Source organism: Nyctibius grandis, chromosome 2, assembly GCF_013368605.1.
Source record: "Nyctibius grandis isolate bNycGra1 chromosome 2, bNycGra1.pri, whole genome shotgun sequence".
In the NCBI taxonomy this organism is placed as follows: Eukaryota; Metazoa; Chordata; class Aves; order Nyctibiiformes; family Nyctibiidae; genus Nyctibius; species Nyctibius grandis.
The window spans coordinates 37,362,064-37,379,293 of NC_090659.1; the positions used below are offsets into that span (position 1 = coordinate 37,362,064).

Here is a 17,230-nt window from a genome sequence, read left to right on the forward strand (position 1 = left end):
ACCCAGGAAAAAGGGGGGGGGAACCGGAAAAGGGGGGGAAAAGAGCAACCCGTTTGAAGGCAAACTCTTTGATTACACCTGCCTTAAACCAACTAGACACACCCTTTCTGGATAATCATATCTCACAGTTCAAGGAAACATCCATAGAAAGCTGTGAAAACTGGACTCAGTAAGACTACCATGACAACTGCTTAAGGGCAGTAACATACAAGAAAGCACTCTGAGCACCTCTGAGTATTCTCATATGGACAACTCTGTCCTGTCTTACATCTTGACTCACTGAGTACATATTGAGCAGAGTGAACATTTACAGGATCAAATTCTTATTATATTATCTGGAAAATCAAACCTCAGCCCCAGCATGTGCCATAAGCTATAAACATCACATTGAAAATTGACTTTCCTCACATCAGGTTTTCCAAACAGAATCTCCATATTACTTTGATTTTTATCCTTACCTGAATCAGGATGAGTACAGTGATCCAGCATGAATGTAAAAAAGTTGGACAGCTGAGTATGGAAAAGAAAAGAACAAACACACACTGATCAGTTTAGGTGATCCAACAAGCATTAACATTCTCTTTCCTGACTCAATTACTAACCATTTCCCATTTAGGGGCATCTAAGACACAACTGTATGTTCCCATAACATCAGCCTACAGTAATGACACAGCTTGTGTCCTACTACAGAAATGGCCTACTCCTTTCCTTCTTTGCTATGAATTAGCAGATTGACACTATATGAATACATACAAAGTTCCAGGGTTGTATCAATGCTGCTGACATTTTTGGGTGTAATTCATCTTGCCCATCATGCACACTATTTGCCCAGACTTCCTTTGTAATCAATAGAAAGAAACTGCTACAATGCACCAAACTGACTTTAGACCCTGGTACTAGGATGAACACAAAACTCTAGAAGTTCCTAATTCCCTGTATTGACCCTAAAGGAACCCTGGGCTGACACGCTGAGACGCTGATACCTCCGTTGCACATATCTTGCCTCACAGGCACGGTTAAGATCACCCATAGTGGGATGACCTGCAATCCCTGGCTAACAAAGCTGGTCTACAGGAACCTCTAACCTAGATATGGTTGTATGGGCAGAATGGTGTCCCACTGCTTACATAGTGTTACAAATATATATACACACACACATATATACACAACTTAATTAGTTCACGTGTGAGGCAGGGAAGTGTTTTTATTATACAGGACACAGCTTTGTAGGTAGAAATACCTACACACCCATTTTGTTTGTGCAACTCCAGTCCTCTGGGGATAACAACTGCTTGTACAGGAAGAACTGAAGATTACAAACCTGCAGCTGATCTTGCTCATCAGCATACTCGATTGACTGAAAGATACTCAGAGAATAGCGGCGCTTCATCTCTAGCCGGGCCATTGTAAAGCGGTACCAGTTCTGGATGAGGATAGCAGCTCTAATGACTGTCAAAACAGAAAGCAATGGAGCACACATGGATGCAGTGTAACCTACAATGAAAACACACATGCTACCTTTGCAGAATTTTGCAGACAGGTGACAAATTCAGTCCATTGTGCACAGTCAACGTTAAGATGAAGCTCTGTAAAACTGAGACTTAAAAAGTGTTTTCTAACAATGAATACATGATGTGTTTACTGTTTCTGTCTTTGGAGACAGATCCCAAACTAGCTGACTTGCTCAGGCCTCTATTGTTAGAAACGTTCCCCATTTCATTGTACTGAAGACAGTACCCATGTAAGAAGTCAGCCTTGTTCAGCTGATGGGCAGTATGTGAGTTTTCGTAAGGTAAGGAAAGGAAGAAGTGCAGTTTGGCCTACCAACAAAATGTGTTTCTTCACCAAGGTGCAGTAAAAAGCTTCAGACTGCAAGCTGTAACATGAGCATCATGTAATGACAGACAGCCTCTTTTAACAGAAAGTTTTTGTCTGCACAGCTGTATCAGGAAGCCAGCAAAACTCAAACCTTAGGATAAAATGTTAACAAATGGTATTGAAGGGCAGAATAGATGCTTAAATAATTGCTTAAATAGACATGCCATAAGGCACACAGCTATATCCTTGACTAGCTTGGTGAACAAAGGAACACTCACTCCAAGAATTCAATGGGACATGTCAGAAGACCATTTTGGACTATGTGCAGAATACACATCCCACTCAGCACTTGTGTCTACTATTGTCCCAGTCTGGAAAACTGCTGCAAACTTCACTGAAGGACAGCCACCAAGACTGCAGCCTAGGATGAAGGACCTGTTGCCTACAGGCCCCAGTCATGCCACAAACAGATCACGTTCCCTTAGCTGCTCAGATAAAAGTTCATCAAGCAGAACATCTGGTGGCACAAAGAGGTCCTGGGGTGGGTGTTGCCCTGTGGGGAGAGCTCATCACACCCATGCCAAGCAGTTAGTGCTGCGTGAACAGCAGTCACCAGCGAGAGCTGTGCCCAAGGACAGGGCTGATGCCCACCTGATCCCTCCCTACCATGCTGCCAATCCCCCCTACTACTCCTGATATCCAAAGGACAGCTGGTCTCAGGAGCTGGGGCATGAAATGTGGGTGGCAGTAGCACTGCCAGAAGGAAGACAAGAGGAAAGGTGGGCAGGCATGCCCTCAGCATTACAGGTGATCACTGCAGCGCTGATAGACCTGGAGGGAGGAGTGAAAGCGGAAGGCTGGAGGGGCTGTGCTCAGTCTGCAACAACCATGAGCTTGGCAGAGAAGGAACAGATGTGCTCAGTAGTAGCTTCTCCTGTTCCACAGAGCTGTGGCTCTCTAGTGCTTTAAGGATGCCTACCCAGAAAGATCAACTAACTTTGAGAAAAGCATTCCTCGGTCACTTGTTAACTGTTTTTTTTAAGATCAGTTAGAGAGGAAAAAAAATGCACATTTCATATATGTAGGGCATATGTAAGTATGGATTTACCATCCAGAGGAGGATACCATTTACTATGTAAAATCAGAACAAAATGCAGCTACTGCCTTGAAGATCTAGAAGCTGAAATAATGGCAAATTCAAATCTAGTCATTTGCTCAAATTATGGTCAGAAGGGGACTCTGTATTAACAGGCTTAGCCTTACAGAGCACTAACAGGGGCAGTCAAGAGACACTACATGCATCACTGCGCAACAGCGAGAGGAAGACAGGGGTATTGGATCCTGCACCTGTCCCAATGCAACCACATCGCCACCACCATATTCTTGCCTGGCAACAAAAAATAGAGTAAGGTAGGAGGCTGCTCTCAAGAGATGCCACATTTACTGACTTAAAGTTGAACATAGTTCTTCCTTGACTGGGTCCTTACCTCTTTGTCCCTACCTCTTTTTCCCTGTACTCTCAGCAGGATACCAGTAAATAAGTAGATGGGGACAGAAATGTCAAGCCTTTGCCTCCAGCCCTGCAGCTAACATCTCACTTCAAGGAGTTCCCTGAGGAACTCAACCCTGCATAGCTTAGCATAGGACACAGAAAAAAAAGTCTTTATGCTTCAGATCTTGGGACAAGAAGTCAAAGCAGCTGCAGGGCAACTCTACAGAAGGTACAAGGACCAAAGGAATACACTGATCTTAGCTCCTGACACTCCCAAGAACTAGAGCTCACTTCTGAGCAGATGAATGGATGATCAGTTTTGGAAACAAAACTGAGATGTTCTTTCAAATTCTAGAGTTTGTCACAATCACCACCACACAGCACTGCAAATTCATGAAAAAGAAAAAAAGAGGGAACTAAAACCAACACTAATGTCTTAACATGAATATGCTTCTATTTTATTACAGTTGCCAAAATGAACAGTTGATACTGAAAACCAAAACAAGAAATAACAACCAACAATCCATACTAATGTTTTTCCCCCCTGCAAAAAGCAAAGAAAAGCTCTGTACTAGAGAGACAACAGATTACAATAGTCAGTTATGTTAGCTGATCACAAATACCAGGGATTTTGAGACTAGGATGAGTGGCACCCCCTGAGTGAGAATGATTTTTTTCTTAAACTGACAGTTATGCAGGTGAAGAAAAACCTCCATGGAAAAGTGAGTCTACTAATAAATGTATAACATTATGGAAGCTTTTTTATAAAAATGCTTACAGGTGCCATAATAGCACATTGTTTGCTTATTTTACCATTAATAAGTATACAGTATAGTTAAAGTGGTAAAGTTTTCTAGTCCAGAGAAGGCCAAAACCAGTAAAGACTCCCATCCTGCAGATACCGCATCCTGCCTGAAAGAACTGTAAACCTTATATGACTAAGAGCATCCTTTGTACCCTACATAAACACTGAGATCTCTCTTATTTTCCATCCTTTCTGGAATTCCCCACCACCACAGACCTGAAAGCCTGACACATCACAGCAAGGCTGTCATCAACTTTTCTGTTTAGAAGAGTACCTAAGGGGCAAAGCACAGCTACCAGCACAGAAACTGATTTCCAGCATCAGAACCATTAAACTTCCCATTAAAGCCCCCCAGGATGCTTAATGGTCCTGAGCACTGAACACGGCACAGTTCCACTGTTATCACATAAGGCAGATATATACAAACCACTATGTTTAATGTTGCAAATCTAACAGATTATTTCCTGTCATTTTTTTTTAATTGTACTTATTACAGTGCTGTTATTCTCAGGACTGAATCAGAACATGATTTTCACACTAGGCTAAACTGCATCTGTAAAAGAAATTATCAGTTGCAGAAGGTCTTTACACCAGCAAGTACCTGTTAAATTCATGTTATTAATGCATTAGAGGGATGTACAGCCTCAGGCTGCAGACAGAATGATGGTTCAGCATCATTTGACTACTGCTGAAGTGCAGAAAGACTACCATCTAGCAAATGGAGAGGACAAAACATTGTCAAACAAACACACAAAATTATAAGTCAGCTTTGGGGTATCAAAGCCTGGCCCCACACCAGTGTGTATTGATGGCTGTAGACTGAGAATGAGTATAGCTCCTCATGTCCACTCCAAGCTTTTGCACCCTCAGAAATATTCCCAACTAACTCGCCTCCGAGGCGTTGCAAGGCACATATATGGATAGCATGCAAACCCAAAGAGGAAGGCCTGCTTCACAGTTACAGGTAGGTCTGGGGCTCCAGATGTTTCCATTCTACTTCCACTACTGTGATACAGCACTGAGGCTGCTGTGACTACTGAGTACTGTTACACAAAGCTGAGGGCTACGCTTAAACCAGCCAGGTTGGTTCCCTGTAGCCATGACTAAGTGCTCCTGCTTCTTAGTCACCAGTTTCCTGTGACTTGTGTTCTGGCTTCATTGCCAAAAAGAGCCTTCCTTTTCAACCATGGTTGTTCAGCATGATAATCTCCTAAAACTATGCACAGTGCCACGTAACATGGCCCTCGTCAGACCTGTAAATCTGAGCCAATCTGGGAACCCACCTGCCTGTGCAGAGCCTGGTGTGTTCATACCAGGGTATGGTACGAATAAAAGCAGGGGGATGATGCATTAATTTTTCAGTTGAACATTTAACCAGGTATTGTGGAGACTTTCAACTGACAGCCTCAATGACTGTCAGGGAGAATTTCAGGTCACGCACTTGGTATGGCAGAAAATTGATTCTGAGAGTCATTGTAATAACTGTGCTTTATTACACTTGTTTCATAATCAGGGTCACCCAGCAGCAGGGAAATCGGGGTGGTATGCCCAGGAATCCTGTGTTCTGAAAGGCCATAAAAGTTGCCCCTCAATACCTTATCTCATATGCTTTGCCAGTGGCAGAGTGAGCATAGACACATCTGAAATTTAGCTTCTGTCCCAGGTGCTGTGAATCTTTTCCAACCCAATCTGTAGATGTTAGAGGCAGTCTACAGTTGCTTTCTGACCTCAGCCAGCATCTAAAAGCTATGCACTCCTTTAAAAAGAAGATAATTAGGAAATAACTGTCTCTGAACAAGTATTTTGACAACAGGACTGGGGGGAAACATAACCTTGCAATCCTCTTCTGGTGTTACAGAGAGAACCACTGACCCTGAAGACAAAAGTAGCACTCACCTTTCTCTGACTTTCTGTCAGCTACGGAACTGCTGCACCCCATGGTTCCAATGATGCTGCCCATCAGTTTTAATTGCTGCTGATACAAAGCATGTTTCTCTCAGCTGTTAGTGTTATGCACATTTCCTGTGCTGTTCCTTCAGCAATGAGGATTATACCCCTGTGGGCTCCTGTGCTCTTCTTAGCACTCCTAAGAGGAAGAGGACTGGGAGGGAGGGAGAGGGGAAAAAAAAAAAAGTGTTTGACAACACAGTATCTAAAGTACCTACAGCTCATAATAAATGACTGTACAGCACATCCTACACAAACTGGCCCTGATAAACCATACTAGGTTTCTTTTTCACATCTGATCACTATCACCTTGCATTCAAGACAGATGAACTCAGTAATTAATACAGTTTACTTCTTACATGTTAGCTGAAAGTTAATGTGCACCAGTGATTTCTTAATCTGAAGCAGAGCTAAATAAAGCCTTACTACTAGGGACAAGGGACTACAGAGTCATGTTACTCGTCATTCTTATGATTTGAAAATTGGAACTGCAGAATTTAAGGACTTTAAATTACATCTGATACTACTGCTAAAAAGAAACCCAAACCTCAGCCCTCCTAACACTCTACTGATTTAAAAAGGTGCCCTATCACTCCATTTACCACTTTAACTCTCAGTGTCACCAACCACCATGTTTACAATGAGAGACAGTGCCACAGCAAATAGTTTCATTATCAGATTTCATTTAACATTTCTACTGAAACATTATAAATAAAAGATTTGGTTTCATTAAATAAATGAACAAAGTACATTTTGCAGTATGGCCTTTTGGGTTTTTCTCCTGGCACTTGCTCAGCTCATCACTAACTGGTATCATTCACTAATGCAATACACTTCCTAATCAAAAAGTTCAAATGAATCAATTCCCCTGAGATACAAAATGGGTTAATTTCTAAGTAACAAGAATGTCACTGATGCTCTTAGAGAGACTTAACTTCATTTTAGCTAAAGATTTCTTATATGATCATACTGACTTCTCTCTCTCCCTGTCTCCAGGGTTACATGTTTCTCTCTAGCATGTCTGACATGTCTAAATTATTGCATCTGTTGTTTTGTTTCTTTGATATTCCTTTTCTTTTAACTTGAGTTTTAAAACGAAGAAATTCATCAGCATAAAATGAATGCTTAACTACTATTCTTTTCCTTTGGCTTTACTAGCAGAAGTAAAAATAACAGGAGGATGAGAGAGAGGAAAACATAAATGCGTAACTAGCCTGTTACCAATTTCAATAGTAAGAATACCTTTATTGTTGTGGGACTATTTACAGTTTTTATGTTTATATTATATTATATTAATATCACACAACTTTATAGTTGTGGGACTATTTTCAGGGTCCCACAACACAAGGGTATCCCACACTTCGGCTGGGTCTCCCACCTTCTGAGTCAGTTATTTACTATTAGAAGCTATAAAAAAAATCAAAAAAAGTGCTGTTACATTAATTTTGAGCCAGTCAATGGCTTTGACAGCATCTAATACAGCACTGATATGGCTAATAATAGCTCAAATGTGTCTTCTCTCCAAACAATTGTTGTTTTCCTGAATGCCGTCTCCTCACTTGCCCTCTTAGAAGAATCTCAAGTCTTCATTAGTCCATCTCAAACCAGCCAGCCACAACTTGGAATTGTGATCTGAAGGCTAGGATGAAGAGCAAAATAGAGCTTACAATCTAAATCCTATTGCAGAGAGACTATCTTGATTAAAGGGCAGGTCAACGTGTGCCCAGGAACCGGGCAACAGTAGCTCCAAACAGAACCATCACACCTCTCAGGACTCCACCCAACCCATGACAAACAATGGGTTGACCCAAGAAACGGGGATCTGAATCACTGTCGCACCCTACCTTCAATGACTTCAGCTTTTCTCCCAGTCATCCCCACTCTTCCCTCCACCTCCCTCTAAATTCACAGACTTGTAGCACCTCTTTGAGCAAAGAAATAAGAAAGATAGAGACAGAGGGACAGAAATTTTATGGTGATAGCAGTAAATGAAGCCTGAAATGTACACTCAAAGCTTGAAGGAAAACTTGCACAAATACATCCTATCATTAAACCTCTTAAAAAGGCCAAATCAGGTCATCAAAGAGCAAATCCAGCAGAATAATCATCCCCTTCATTTTCAAATGTCTGCTTCCTAAAGTGGACACAATGAACATTCAAACTACTACCCTATTTGCTGATGGCTTCTCAAGGTGGCTACAGAGTCATCCTGGCCATCAACCTGCATGTCCAGACTCGAGACCAGCCACACCTATTGAAGACTCCAGCAAGCAAGGTCTCCACCCAGGCCCAGCAAATTCACTTTCTGCCCTTCTGGTCTGACAAAAGAATCATGAACAAGGGGAACAAGCCACTGTGGAAAGAGCCAGTGCCTCCCTCCGGCAAAGGCTCTTCATTGCTCCTAACTGAGCTGCTCCAAAGGAAAATAACCCTCCCCTCCCACTCCCCAGGTATGTTGGTTCAAATAAACTCCTGCCCCATGCCAAACCCTGCCTTCCTGGGCAAAGGTGTAGAAAAATACCAGCCAAAGGCCATGAAGGCCTTCCATGATGAAGAAGATTGAAAAACAAGCATTTAAAACATTAAAGTAATTTCTGTGAGCTATTTACTATGCAGTATAGCAATGTCTGGTGAAGGATCACTTGCTATTACAAAATTTCCCCAAATGTTGGCTGATGAAATGGAAAGCTGGACTTTTACCAAGGTATTGAAAAAGGCTTCAGAGATCCAAGGTATCTGGATGAGAATTTGGGACATCATGCTGTGTTAGCATTCTGGATACTATACCACTGATTTACCCTTAAAAGAGAATCTGTCATGTTCACTAAAAAGCAGGCAGTAATTCAATTTTTACAAGCCAGTGATCTGTTCAATTTTTAAATATACTGCCAAGAAATTGCTACATTTCTCTCAGTTCAGCAAAAAGGCAATTTTGCAAGGGACAGGCACTGAATACACAGCCCATCCACTGAAGCGAAATAAAATGTCATTCCAACCATGCCATAGACATGCACTGAGCTAAGCTGGAGTGGCACACACTGCTCTTTTTCTGGATAGGAGTCACTGAAGGTTACACTGCAGCAAGTGCTCAGAAATTTGGGTTGCAGAACCTGAGCTGTCGAGAGCCTGATTTACAGAGATAATGAGTCAGCACCATTTGATCCGGACGTAATAGGTGCTGCCCAAAATCAATCATGCCTTCAGTTTTTCAGTCATGTAAAGACCAGGCTGCCTCAAGAATAATGGAAATCTTGTAAAGATTTATAGCCGACTTTTAATGAAATCAGGCTGCAGGTCCTTTGGGCAGAGAGTCATCCTTCCAAGCATACCTTATCTTTTAAAATTAGATGAGCTGTGCTACTGGCAGTCAAGTGTAAGCTAGGTCACGCCGGAGGATATGGAAGCCATACAAATAAGAGCCACTAGGCTTTAGCTTCTTATTCTTGCTTTGTCCCATTTGTTTCTTATCTTTGATAAGCAAAGAATGAAAAGTTCCACCCTTCATTTTTGTTGGTATGGGATTTCCACAATTATGCTACCTCCCGTACAAGTTGTTTTAATGGCTATCTCCAGCAACGTGTCTCCTTGCCCTACTCACCCCTTTCTCAACCATATTTGCAAACAGGTAGTTATGATCTCCTCCCATAAAATGTCTTAGAAGGTACAAGTGGTTGGAGAGGTGATGAGATGGGGACAGTTTTCTCCATAAAGATTAAATGGATGGATGGATGGGTGGATGCTTCCAATGACAGGGGCTTTCCTTTGAAGTCTTCTTGCTATCGATTTTTTAATTTTCTGTGACTCACAGACTTCCTTTAGAGTTGTTTTCCTTTGGAAACGAGGACTGCAGAGAACTGAGAGATGCTATAACACGGGTTTGTGATGGATTTGCTTCTGTGCGTTGCTAAGGGAATGATGCGGGAAAGAGTAAAATAGCCTAAAGAAGAGAACATTGACATGAAATCCCAACACCCAGGTTAGCACCTGTAGAGGGGCAACTCTTCAAAATCATCTTGTTGCCAGAGTTGGGATTGTCAAGGATAGAAATCTAGAAATGAGTTAAAGATTTCATTAGCTAAAAGACCCACCCTGCAGAAAGTGGGATGAAGCAGCCACAGTCAACTAACAGAGTGAAAGAGAATCTGGCTATGGCACACATGAGCTGTAGTTTTGACACCAACGCTGAATTTGGCCTGCCGAGGGGCTGATATGAGAACATCAAACACAGGCAAAGCAGTATGTGTTTAGGTCTCTCTTATTTTACATCCATGGCACAAACTGACATTCCTATTAAGCGATTTTCAGTGATTAAACATATGTGAAAGAAAGAAATGAGAAAGCCTTTTTGTTTACAGATAATTTCTTCAGCCTGCTCAGAGGAGCAAGGCTAAGCTCAATATAGAACTGATGGAATAATTTCTAGCAATGGCTGTGTTGATAGATCTCAGTGTTTGGGCCAGAAATCAACAGGGAATGGATGTAGTAAGATACCGGAAAGCCAGCAAAGCCTGAAAGAGAACAGGATGAAGACAGGCCAGCTCATTAACGTGGACTCGTATTCCTGAGCCCAAAAATGCACTGCAAAAAGAAATAAAAGCAAGAGCTGCAAAGGTGTGAACATAAAGAGATTGTTCAAGCAATCGTTGAGTTCAGGAACTGCATGCAAATCCAAAGAGAATCTGTAGAAAAATGATGGGAGAATGCCAGTTTATATTATTTATAATCAATAAAGGATACATTTTCACAAAACATTTGTACTTTTTTTGTACAGAAAATAAACAAATAAAGCAAGCAGCCTCATTTTTTGCACAGCAAGACTTTGGGGAGAATGTTTTTAAAAAAGAGGGGGAGTAGCAAAGACAAGGGCACAAATAGGGTGCAGATCACCTTGAAGTATAAGCAAAGCCATCCTATTGCTTTCCAGAATCGTTAAATACCTCTAGGGGGAAATTCCTTTAGGAAACAAGGAGAAAACTAAAAATCCTGAAGTAAAGTTAGTTCTAGTAAACTGGACCCAACCACAGCATAAAAGTTAACAACCGTTGTAAGCAAAGTCTGAATCACACACTGTCCTGCAGTTAATGAGCAGGGTCTTAATGACATCCCATTTAATTCTCCTTACTTCAAGGGAGAAAGTCATGAAAAAGCAAAGCTCCAGAATATGTTGAAATTTGAGCCAGTTTAAAAATTAAATTCATGCTTCAGCTGAAATTCATATTGGTTTTAATAAAGTTTAAGTTAAGCATCAGAACAAGGTTCAAAATTATCATCCTAAAAGAAAAAGTACATGAAATACAGTAGTCTCAAAGCTATTTGATCTCATCTGTACTCAGAAGTTCTAGATAACTGAACCAGTCCAGGTCAAACTTTATAGCTTGAAACACAGTGTATATATATATATATATAAAATCCCCACCCAAAGATATTACCTGTTTTTTCCTTTCTGCTTCAGCAATACCAAGATTTTTTCCACAGGAGTACCTTTAGAAGATTCTTTTTTTAAGAGAAAGCAGCCCCTTTTTGGAAGCAGAACTGCCCAATGAGGGGTGTGGCTCTGCAGAACAGGTGCTCCAATTCTCTCTGGGGCTCTGAAGCTCAGGAGCTGCAATGTACTTGCTCTCCACCTATTTATACAGCTTCCAGAGAGGAAATTCCTTAAGTGCCGCTCTTCAGAAACGGTCAGGGGAAAACGCCGTTTTCATCATCCAGCCTGATGTGAAAGCTCATGGCTGCAGCCCTCCAGCCGTGCTGTTGAAGAGCTGTTTCGTCACCATGCCTCCTGAATCTCAGGCAGAGAAAGGGCTGGGCTGAAGTTATCTGCTTCGCATCTGAAGTCACATGATCGCTTTCAAGAGGAACGGCCTTTCTGCTGTGTTGAGGCAATGATTTGCATTTTAGCAGATCTAGCACACCGGAAAAAAAACATAAGGGCTGTGCAGGTATTTGGTTATCTGATGTGACTGGCATGGTTATGAAAGCCCTTAAGTAAAGAAATACTGAATTTACCACGAGACGTTGTATCTGCACGTTAGTAATACAGGTGTTCTCCCAAACACTCATTCGTACCCAGATAATGGGACAGGTATGAAGCACTCAAATCTTGTGCTCAGAAGCACTGCACTAATGCCTGTACACTCCATTTCTTCAAGTGCATGCACATATTCTCCCCATAAACGTGTGTCTGGAATTCTCTGGACTCGGTTCATGTTTCAGCTTCTCTGCTCCTTGTGTGACTACCAGAAAGAGATCCAACAAGCCGAGAATGCTGCAGCGTTGCTCCCCTGTGCAGTCAGGAAGCCGTGGTGCTGCATGCTTTGAAATCAAACCCTGACCCAGGCAGCAGGGCCCACACCTCTGATCTAGCTCCTGGCCATGCTGGCCACGGACTCCCAGTCACCGCAGAGGTGCTCCGGGCAGGGCAGAGCCATCATGCTCAAGGTGGTTTGTTACTGCCCACTGCTAGCACCAAAAAGTATGACGTGTCAGTAGAAGTACGGTATTGTAATATCACCAGTACAGTCTTAGGCCCAGTCCTCAGCACCACTCATCCTCATCACACCACCTTTTCCCCCAGTCTGTCCTTCTACCCCTTTCCGAAAGCTGGGGAGGGGTTTCTTGCTGCTGTGTGAAGTGATGGAACAGAGCAGAGCAGCCATTTCTGTGGGGTCAGCGCCAGGGCCTGTGGGTTCAAAAAGGACCAGAGGTTATAAAGCATGCTGTGGTGGGAGAAAGCTCCACAGTGATGGGCACAAGATGAGGATTACCATGCCCCTTGCTCTGCAGCCTCTCCACGTGACGGAGTCCCACCAGGACTGGATAAGGAGCAAAAGATTTCTGAGAACAGAGACAAACAAAGCAAGATCTTCACCCTCCTGGCTGTGCCCCAAAGGTCTAATAATACTGTGACATGGTATTTTCAGGCAATTTTTGCTATCAGTCTGGTGACAGTTCTAAAGGCATCAACCACCACTGTGAAGGACAGAGTGTTCAAATCATCTTTTGAGACAGACAGGCAACTGCCCTTACTGTGACAGAACGGATACATTTATTGATGTTCAAAAGATAGTTAAAGTGCCAAACCAGCAAAGCAGAAACCACTGTGTGAATGCACTGGTTTGATTCACTGAGCTAGTTCTTTGGGGTTCTGGAGTCTCAGACACAAGCTTCCACTTTCAAAGCTGTTTCTCTCCTGTGAGACGAGACAGTAAATGGAATACATACCAGGCACGATAATTCTGCATGACCCAGAAGAGTTTTGATGTTTGTTTTTCTGGCAGGATGCACTTTCCCTGATCAGAGTTACAGTAGCTAATCATTTATGTATGATCACGCTGTTCTGCCAAAATGCATGCAAGCAAAAATACATCATAACCTCTTTCCACTGCACTCTGGGGATACACATTTTTTATAAAACATTTACTGTACCTGATAAATTCATCTATATTGACATTTACCAAGATCTCTGCATAATGAGAGGCTATAAGGTTTGTTCCAACGGTCAACAAATCCATCAGAAACGTTTCATCCAAGATCAACGGGAGAGGGATCAAACCCTTAGCTGTTAGGTTCTGTAGGACATAAAATCTCCACTGCATGTTTTCTCTTGTTATTCATGGAAGTAGTTCGTCCTGAGGTGACCAAGCAACCTGATAAAGAGTCAGTCTTGCTGGACTGAGCCACCTCTCCAGTTACCTGTGGGGATCACAATAACGTGCAACTTGAGGAAACACAAATGTGCTTTCCAAATTAACCTTTCCCGTTCAAGTCCAAGGACATAGGCTGTACCAAACCAGACCATTCTCCTTTCTACATAGGGCAAAGAGAACATAACCAGTTCCACCAACAAGGTCACACATACTAACGCTTTTTTGTTCAGAAGTCATGTATCACAAGCACACTTAAGATGCTGAAAAGGGTTTTAGCATCAACAGCTGCAACAGAAAGTATGACAGTATGTTTTTGAGCAGTCTAGCATGACAAGAAAAAACCCAGTTATGTTGCTAGCACAGAAATTGGGACATCCCTTTACAAGCAGCCTTTCTTGATGTAATAGCACATATTCTGTTTTCCAAATGCTTTGGAAACATTAACCACCCAAGCAACCCTCCATGCAGGCATTCCACATACACAATTCAAATTCTGCTTCAGGCCTGTTTCTCAGAAGCACCCACTACAAAGTGATGTAACAGATATTTTTTAGAAAGACTGAAGATAATCATAGTGCATGTAGAATGCACTCCTTCCAAACCCTGACCATGGTTACCCTCCTCTTACCCTACTAAGCTCAAAGAAGTATTTTTATGTGACCCAACAAAGTAGCTTAAAGTACTACCCAGGTGACAAGTCCCTGACTGAGAGACCTGGACATCCAGTCACAAACAGAAAGAATAAAAGCAATAGAAGAAATAAAGAGAAAAATAAATGTCCAGAACAATTTTAAACTTTGTCTCAGTTGGTGAGATTACAGAAATCTGTTGTCACAAATCAGAAGGAGTAGGTTAATTTCGGTGAACAGGAAGAGAAGTCTCCCCCTCACTGACAATTCTGGGTGAAATGATGAATAAAAGACATCAAAACTAGCATCCTTGGCAAAAAAGAACACAAAGTCAGAAATGTGAAAGAAGGGCAGCTGTAAGGCCTCCAGACTCCTGAAGGCCAAGAAACCAGACCAGAACACTATGAAAACATCAGAATATCTTCTATAAAAATGAAAACAAATTTTTTAAAACCTGAAAATTTCTCAAATTATCAGTTGAATGCAGATTATTCTGGGAAGCGATGACTAATGACATAATTTGTACAACTCTACCTCCCTCACAAGTTAGCTTCAGCCTCTGCCTAGAGCCTATAGAGATGATAGCTATCTACAGCACTCAGGCTTTGCCAAATCTTAGTAAAGCAACACGAGGAAAAAGAAATGGGCACAAGAATTGCCTAATGACAGCTTGATCTGCAGTTTATTGGTCTTGTGACCCACAAGCTGCACAGACAGTGAAAAACCTCCATACTGAAGCCTCCAGCCTACCTGTCTCTGCCCAAAAGGTGCCTCTGGGTTAAATCTGGCTCTCCAGGTCAGGAGGGTACACAGATTTGACTCACATGCTAATGATCAGTATGTAAAAATTTTTTAATTTTTAATTGTTTTTTTAAAGACTGGGAACTGCCAACTACTAAATGCAGCCATCACATACATGGTAGAGGGTCAACAAAGTCTATGGAAATAATTTTCTTCTATTTTCATCTTATCCTTATGAAATTGCTTCTAAAGACAAAAAGACAAAATTTTCTACCTTGTAACAGTAAATCATCTGCTGCTTCAGCAAAATATTATTCAAGAGCCAAGCCAACTACGGTATTTAGCTACAAACGGTACACTGTTTTGCTTACAGGCACCACATGCTTCTGAAAATTATCACAGAATCACAGAATCACAGAATGTTAGGGATTGGAAGGGACCTCGAAAGATCATCTAGTCCAATCCCCCTGCCGGGGCAGGATTGCCTAGACCATATCACACAGGAACGCGTCCAGGCGGGTTTTGAATGTCTCCAGAGAAGGAGACTCCACAACCTCTCTGGGCAGCCTGTTCCAGTGTTCAGTCACCCTCACCGTAAAGAAGTTTTTCCTCATATTTATGTGGAACCTCCTGTGTTCCAGCTTGCACCCATTGCCCCTTGTCCTGTCAAGGGATGTCACTGAGAAGAGCCTGGCTCCATCCTCATGACACTTGCCCTTTACATATTTATAAACATTAATGAGGTCACCCCTCAGTCTCCTCTTCTCCAAGCTAAAGAGACCCAGCTCTCTCAGCCTCTCCTCATAAGGGAGATGTTCCACTCCTTTAATCATCTTCGTGGCTCTGCGCTGGACTCTCTCTAGCAGTTCCCTGTCCTTCTTGAACTGAGGGGCACAGAACTGGACACAATATTCCAGATGCGGCCTCACCAGGGCAGAGTAGAGGGGGAGGAGAACCTCTCTTGACCTGCTAACCACACCCCTTCTAATACACCCCAGGATGCCATTGGCCTTCTTGGCCACAAGGGCACACTGCTGGCTCATGGTCATCCTGCTGTCCGCTAGGACCCCCAGGTCCCTTTCCCCTACGCTGGTCTCCAACAGGTCTGCCCCCAACTTGTAATGGTACATGGGGTTGTTCTTGCCCAGATGCAGGACTCTACACTTGCCCTTGTTATATTTCATTAAATTACTCCCCGCCCAACTCTCCAGCCTGTCCAGGTCTCTCTGAATGGCTGCGCAGCCTTTCGTTGTGTCAGCCACTCCTCCCAGTTTTGTGTCATCAGCGAACTTGCTGACAGTGCACTCTATTCCCTCATCCAAGTCATTAATGAATATATTGAATAGTACTGGTCCCAGTACCGACCCTTGAGGGACTCCGCTAGACACAGGCCTCCAACTGGACTCTGTCCCATTGACCACCACTCTCTGGCTTCTTTCCTTCAGCCAGTTCACAATCCACCTCACTACCCGATCATCCAGACCACACTTCCTCAGTTTAGCTGCGAGGATGCTGTGGAAGACCGTGTCAAACGCTTTACTGAAATCAAGATAGACCATTATTATCGAGATAGACCAAATTATCAGACTTATCTTTTATATTCCGAATAATAGTTTCTTTTTGTAACTTTTAACCACAGTCCTGTGAACACCGTACAGGTGCTTTAATTTGTACTTCTACAAGCCACCCCCTTTGGGATGTGGGGATTTGAGGACTGAGGTAACGCAAATAGTGCAGAACCCCAGGCGAAACGTAGCAGATGAAATAAGGCAATTATTGTGTGGTGTAACAGGTGGCAAAGAAGTCGCTGGACGAAAGAATACCTGATGCAGAGGGGCACAGAAGCGCGCAGGGGCAGCGGCGCCGCTCCGCACCCTCCCACCGAGCCACCTCCTGCGGCACCGCGAACCCGCAGCCGACGTAATCCCGGGTACAGCCGGCTGGGAGTAGGGAGTGAGCAGACAGTACGAGCAGCTCCATCGGCGGCCCTTTACCAAAGACGCACCTACGAACACTTCCACATGTAACGAAACATTTTGTTTTTGCAAAAAATCCCGTTGCAAAGGAGCGTCACGCAGCCCCCCCCCCGCAGGCCGCGCTGCGCAGTGCGCTGACTGGGCCCTGGGCGTGAGGCCGTGAGCGCGAGCGCGGG

The 17,230-nt window shown here is 43.0% G+C and overlaps 1 protein-coding gene across 1 annotated transcript in view; it reads right to left on the reverse strand.

Annotated features, from left to right (window-relative positions):
• Nucleotides 1-6,075, reverse strand: part of PPEF1 (protein phosphatase with EF-hand domain 1) — a 30,810-nt gene extending 24,735 nt beyond the window's left edge. The window contains exons 1-3 of the mRNA XM_068425546.1: nucleotides 6,012-6,075; nucleotides 1,322-1,449; nucleotides 459-510 (exon numbers count right to left, since the gene is read on the reverse strand). Coding sequence (XP_068281647.1) covers nucleotides 459-510; nucleotides 1,322-1,449; nucleotides 6,012-6,075 — 244 coding nt within the window. The remainder of the gene's footprint in view (nucleotides 1-458; nucleotides 511-1,321; nucleotides 1,450-6,011) is intronic.
• Between the last annotated feature and the right edge of the window lie 11,155 nt (nucleotides 6,076-17,230).